Genomic DNA, 7,094 nt, shown 5'->3' with positions numbered 1-7,094 from the left:
TTTTATTATTAGTCAAACTCACAACTTCAATATTCTTTAAAAAACAAGGCAGGACTAAGTATATTTTAGCTCACAGGTTATCTTTTAATATTATTAAACTATGTTTTATTATTAGTCAAACTCACAACTTCAATATTCTTTAAAAAACAAGGCAGGACTAAGTATATTTTAGCTCACAGGTTATCTTTTAATATTATTAAACTATGTTTTATTATTAGTCAAACTCACAACTTCAATATTCTTTAAAAAACAAGGCAGGACTAAGTATATTTTAGCTCACAGGTTATCTTTTAATATTATTAAACTATGTTTTATTATTAGTCAAACTCACAACTTCAATATTCTTTAAAAAACAAGGCAGGACTAAGTATATTTTAGCTCACAGGTTATCTTTTAAGTACATAAGACACTACGGCGTATGTTAAGGCTTTACGTTACTCCCAAATAGATTAGGCTTCTAGGGTTAAGAAAGCTTTAGTTTGAAAGTGTGATATTAAATGCTTTTCACCATAAAGGGTGCCAATTTTCAATGATCATTGCGTTTCATATTAAGACTAATACAAGATATTGTGAAAGGTTCGACTATACCTTAAAGATGACGGTTTTCTCATGGCCCACTGCACGAAGCTTAGAGTAGAGTAATGTCCTTTAAGAACTTAAAAATTATCCTGGGTTATCAGGTGCCTAGCAATACAAGATTAATTGTTGTCTTTCACGAAGTATTTCGAGGTTACTACTAGTTTTAATAAATTGTTAGTTTAATTTCCTATAAAATTTACCTTTAGGTTTATGCAGTTTAAGAATACATCGAAAATTTGTTTTAGAGAATCATTGTGGAATAATTGCAGAAACGATTAACCGGTTTGCTGAGCAACCGAGAGGTCTACTTTTTAAATAATTTTTGTAAAACAAATTGGCAATTGGCTATACGTTTTTCACTTGATAATTAAAAATTTGTTTCTCTATCACTTTTTACGTACCTGCGCGTCGGTTAGAGATGAGTTAGAGAATGATGTTGGATATCAACTTGAGAACTATGAATTTCTCCAAGGTTGGAGAAATATTTTTTTGTGTTTATAGGGATACTTCAATAAGGTGAGCGAAGTAAGACTGAGTAGAGCTAGTTCATTGGGGTGAACGAACTAAACGTGAACTAATCTTTAAAGTGAACTAAAAAATCAAACTCTAGTGTATAGGGTATGTAACCCGTAAGGACGATACTATGGCCTACGCTTCGGCATTATTACGTAAATTTAAGTCGCGAAAATAAAACATCTTTCTCAGCAGACATCGACGTTTTCATGACAAAACGAAAAATAACGTTAAGGTCTAAAATAGGCCTGTGTTTGTTTATGTGCCCAAACGTAATATTAGTGTCTGTGGCCTACATGGATGTACTTGCACTACTCTGTTTCATTAAACCAGGTAAGTGAAAATGATGTTAACCCCATAATGCTTATGTACATGTGTATGTATGTATACAGTTTTATTTCGTATGCATAGTTAGTAAGAATACAAGTTTACAAAAGTTTTAAAAAATATTCTGGCCTGAGGTAATTGACTATCATTCCAAATGCGAAATTTTCCCCAGAATCCGAACCCGAAGGCATTATCAAGGTTCAATAGTTTTATAAAAAATAGTAAATTCAATAAATTCAAAGTATTTATCAGATTTCTAAGTTCTTTTAATTTAACTAAAGCTGGGACCGTAACGGTTATAACTTTTATTATAAAAATCCCTTTTTAATTGTTATTAACTGAGTTTTATTTTTTGCTCAAAACATAATGATTATTTTTGGAGTTTTATTTTTTGCTCTGAAAATAATCGTTACGTTTTAAGTTTAATTTTTTGCTCGGAAAATAAGCGTTACGTTTAAAGTTTAGATTTTTGCTCCGAAAATAATCGTCACGTTTTAAGTTTTACTTTTTGCTCGTAAAATAATGGTTATGTTTTAAGTTTTATTTTTTGCTCGGAAAATAATCGTTACGTTTTAAGTTTTATTTTTTGCTCGGAAAATAATGGTTTCGTTTTAAGTTTTATTTTTTGCCCGGAAAATATTGGCTACGCTTTAAGTTTTATTTTTTGCTCGGAAAATAATCGTTATGTCATGAGTTTTATTTTTTGCTCAGAAAATAAAACTTAATTTTTGCCTATGTATGCGAATGCGTATCCGTGAATAGATAGGGGCGGCTGCATTGAACTTTTAACGCCACTGTGGAGTGGGTAATGAAAATACACAGAGAAAGATACAAGCGCAGAAACAAAAACAAGGGCAACGACAAAACCACAGACACACACAACCTATATTGAAGGATCAAGCCAATGATAAAGATTAAGAACAGGACAAAGTTAAAGATAAATAAAAAGACAAGGATAAAGACAATGATGAAGATGAAGATGAAGATGAAGATGAAGATGAAGATGAAGATGAAGATGAAGATGAAGATGAAGATGAAGATGAAGATGAAGATGAAGATGGAGTCGAAGATGAAGATGAAGGTATTCTCGACGGAAGAATGGCCCCGAAAGGCCTGTGAAACTCTACCTCAGGTCGAATGTAATCGGTTGCCAGCCTCAACTTAGCTGGCAAACGGGAAATTATACTGCTATGCCCGATCGTTCTTTCTTTCCATATACCTAGTTTTCTAAGTCTTATAGCCGATAGTGATGCGGTGTGCCGTATGTGAAGGTCTATAGGAAATAGGTTTGTAATAACATTTAGGGCATCGGTAGGGCAAGTTCTCATTGCCCCTGTGGTCCCGATGCATGCAGCTCTCTGAACTCTGCCTAGTTTCACTTGATTATATTGGAGGCTGTCCACCATACCAAAGAACCGTAGCATAAGATCGGACGTAGAACCGCTGTGTACATCCAGAGTACAACTTTTGGATTGAGACCCCATATCTTCCCAAAAAGCCGCTTACAGGAGTAGTAGGCAATGCTCGCTTTCTTTACTCTCTCTTCAATATTTATTTTCCAACTTAGCTTAAGATCCAGTATGACTCCCAGATACTTCGCTTGTTTAGATAATCGCAGCCTTTGTCCATTTAGCTTTGGTAATTCAAAGCTTGGGACCTTATTTCTTGTCGTAAAGAGCATTAATTCTGTTTTCTCTGGGTTCACTCTAAGGCCACATTGCTCGGCCCACCGGCTAAGCTTTGCTAGAGTAACCTCCATGATGTTACTCACCACAGATGGAAATAACCCGGTTATTAAAATCAGTACATCGTCAGCGTAGGCCACTACCTTTACTCCTCCCTGGTTGAGCTTGAGTAGTACTGAGTTGATAGTGCTGAGCCATAAAATAGGAAAGATCACTCCCCTTTGAGGAGTGCCCCTACTAACGTTTCTTGTTAATGTATAGCTACCAAGTTCAGCTGAAATCGTTCTGCTGCGAATCTGAATCATACTTCAATTCTATACCAATGGCAATAACTCTAGCGAGTTTGGTAGATATTTATTAATCGGTTAACGAGATATACATACATATTAGGAATGTTAATCCCGGGATTCCGGGATCCCGGGCTTTCTAAGGTCTCGAAAATCTCGGGATTCTTGGTAAGTAATCCCGGGATTTTCGGGATTTGTAACTTGCACTGATGGCAATAATAGAAACTCCTTTTCTTGACCAGTATTGGCTATATTTCTTTATTTATTTAATAATAGTAAATTTTAAACACAAATATCAATGTATTCGCGAAACTCTGAACCAAATATAGTAAAATTGCGATTTTAGTTTTTCACTCTGACGTCATAAATTCAAAAATGATTTAACAAATTCAGTGAAATGTGCTTGGAGAAGAAATATGGGTATAACTTATTAAAACACTTGGTTGGGTTTTAATGTTATTTTATTTCTCTTGTTTGCACAAGAGCAGCCGTTTGTATCGGTCGAGTTATTACAACTGAATTTGCTAACTAGAATATTGCGGCGACTACGCCTAATACCTGATGCTTTCTTACCACCTACCAGTTTCTGCACATGTTTTACCGTGTGACTTGCAAAATTCAATTCGGTAATTTTACCTCTTGCTGTTGGCTTTTCCGCTGCAGCGATGTTGTTGTTGTCACGCGCTACCTGGTTGACGCAGGTGGGAGAGTTGTTGCTACGCTATTTCCACACTCAAGCTTGCCGACGCACCGTCAGCAATATCGGTGGAAGTGGAATGTTGACCGGATACGTGTTTACCGGTGCAGCTTCCGGATGCGATCGAATAATTTTAGCCCAGTTGACGTAAGTCGTAGTGTTTACCGTAATCTCTCTATAAAATGTTACAAGGAAAGTTCCCTTCGTTAGTTTCGTCAAGTTCTGGGTTTGTATAGATCATTGATTACCAGTATGCCATTATCAACTTCCTCAATAGCGGGAACATTATCGGCAGATTTTGACTTACATTTTGCAGAGTGTTGGTTAAGTAGTTGTAGCGTACAGGGGCTTTCCTTCAGAGGCTGACAATAGTTTGCCGCTACAGCCTCCTTGCAGTTTCAGAGTGGAATGTATTTACCATTACATTCAGCAATAATGTCTGTTTCTAGAGCGATAATTTTTCGGTCATGGATCAGTGGGAGCAACTTTACATTNAGGCGACGCCTCTAGCCATTGTGTGTCACAAATTTAAGTTATCGATGGACATTTTTTTTCATCCCCCCCAAAGCCAAATCCTGGCTACGCCACTGTAACTGCTCTATTTCTGGTGGAGGCTAAAGAAAAGAAATATCCCGTATCTATTTGAGTGTTTTCTGCATTTTGTAATAATTTATTTACTGTCACTGTCAATTCGTCTATTTTCTTTTGTGTAGCTGAATTTACCGCTATTTGTTGTTCGTTTGTGTCTAATAGGGCATTGGTTCTCTCCCTGTTATATATTTCAAGGCAGTCCCCAAAATGTTAATACTTCTAGCGTACCGATGGTGTATTCTTATCGCGTCCAATAGTTTTAATATTTCATTAGCGTCATTCTCCAGTAGTCGTTTAATATGTGATTGTGGGAATTGGATCAGTAGTTTGTCTGTCTCCTCAGCTATTGCTTCGAATGCTGAAAAATTAGTTTGCTGAAGTAAAAAGCCATGCTGCTCATAAACAGCTACAGCTCCGGATGTAATTGAGATGTAGTAAGAGTTGGTATAATCGAGTATTCCTGCGTTGGCTCGAAAGCTTAAATGATCCTAAGGGCGACAAAGGAGAGAGCGGTCAGTGTCCTAAATTATTTTTGTGCACTTTTCGTTCATCAATTATAACAAATGTACCAAGATCCTTTTGGATTACTTTTTCGGTGTAAAATTTTGAAAAATTGTTTCCTATTCTTTTATTAGTCTTCATATAAACTTTATCCCCTGGATTATGCTGTTGTGTTTGTTTGTTTTCATTATGTCTTTGTAAATCTTTCTGCTGAATACGTGTAAGTCTAGTTTTTATTTCCCTTATTAATTCGTCCGGTGTTGAATGTATTACGTCTATTGGCTTTTTATTCGTTACTGAATGATTTGTGCGGTTGTACTTAGCTGTGGCTAGCAAAATTAGCTCAATTGTGTCAGATATACCAGTCTCAAGCTTCTGACAGCGAGCAATTTCCGTAAGGGTACTGTACAATCTTTCCACTTGTCCGCTAGTCGTACTATAGGCGGGTGGGGTGGTGTAGATTTCGACGCCAAAGTGATTTTTAAGTATTGATTTAATGGTTTCCGAATCCAACGATCTCTCATTGTCACAGACCAACACCTTAGTATTTCTGTAAAAATTGAGAAGTTCGTATATGGATTCTTTAACATCAACTATGCCTCTAGATTTGATTGGAAATACTATTGCAAACTTTGAGAACTTGTCTATTGTGATTTCCTTCTTCAAGGACTATTTGATTCCGAAAACAATTTATAGGGTTCTTTACAGTGCGAATTTCTTGAGACAGCGACTCTTCGCTATTCGCAGCCATGCTTGCCGAGTCCATGTCATGGTCTAATGCATTTATATGTTGTCGGGAGAGGGCGTCCGGGACGAAATTTTCCTTAGCAGGCTTGTAAAGCGAATTTGAGTGGTTGATGGTAGTTGCGAAGCTTTTATAGAGCCCATACTATTGCCAGCAGTTCTCTCTCGTTGGTAGCGTAGTTTTCTTCGGTTGAGGAGAGGGTCCTGGAAATCATCGTGATAGGTCTTCCATTCTGTGACAGAACGGCGCCTATGGCATAAGAAGAGGCATCTGTAGTCAGATCAAATGTTTGTTTGTAGTCAGGATAAAGAAGCAATACGTCTTCTGATGCAAGGATTTTTTAATCTCATTAAATGCGCTAAGTGCTTCTTCATCAACAGTAATTTGAATTTTCTTTGAATGATTAGCGCCTATATTTCCATTTCCCCCCCTTAGGTACTTCGTTAGAGGTTTTGCAATCTAGGCATAGTCCTTTATAAACCGTCGATAATATCCTGCTAATCCTAGGAATGAACGCAAAGCTCGTAACGATTTTGGAATCGAAAATTCTAAAATGTCTTTGACTTTGTCGGGGCAAAGCCTAGAAATTCAACACTTTCCTGAAAGAACTTAGATTTCTCAGAGGAAACGCGCATATTGGCATCGAAAAGTTTTGTCAGGATTTGATCAATGTCCTTACTGTGTTGTTCGGCAGTTTTGGAGAAAATGATAACATCGTCTATGTAAACATGACACGTTTTCCCAATTTCATCCCTAAGGACATCATCAATGGCTCTCTGGAAAATGCTAGGAGAATTTTTTAGACCACAGGGGAGCCTACAAAACTCTCTCTGGAAAATGCTAGGAGAATTTTTTAGACCACAGGGGACCTACAAAACTCGTACTTTCCGTTGTTGACCGAGAAAGCCGTTTTCTCTCTATCCTTTTCTGCGAGTTTGATTTGGTGAAATCCTGATTTGAGGTCTATTGTGGAGAAAAATGTTGCACTTAACATGTTTGCTAAAATCGCAGAAGGCTCCGGTATTTGGTATTTATCACTTATTGTCTTGGTGTTTAGTTTCCTAATGTCAATTACGAGTCGTGATCTCTTGTTGCCTTTTTCGTCTAAACCTTTCTTATCTACAACCCAAATTGGATTGTTATAAGGGGAACGGGATGGTCTAATGATT

General features: G+C 36.9%; 1 protein-coding gene across 1 annotated transcript in view; it reads left to right on the top strand.

The window, feature by feature from the left end:
* The first annotated feature begins 1,057 nt into the window (after window positions 1–1,057).
* The window catches only part of LOC108358626 (tyrosine kinase receptor Cad96Ca-like), a 213,293-nt gene continuing 207,256 nt past the window's right edge, over window positions 1,058–7,094 (top strand). Inside the window, exon 1 of the mRNA XM_017610064.1 lies at window positions 1,058–1,425. Coding sequence (XP_017465553.1) covers window positions 1,302–1,425 — 124 coding nt within the window. The 5' untranslated portion in view covers window positions 1,058–1,301. The remainder of the gene's footprint in view (window positions 1,426–7,094) is intronic.

Source organism: Rhagoletis zephyria, unplaced genomic scaffold (assembly GCF_001687245.7).
Source record: "Rhagoletis zephyria isolate East Lansing unplaced genomic scaffold, Rhagoletis_zephyria_1.1 Rzeph_scaffold_00278, whole genome shotgun sequence".
Taxonomy (NCBI): Eukaryota; Metazoa; Arthropoda; class Insecta; order Diptera; family Tephritidae; genus Rhagoletis; species Rhagoletis zephyria.
Note: the sequence above shows the minus strand (reverse complement) of the source record. Positions and strands in the feature narration are given on the sequence as shown.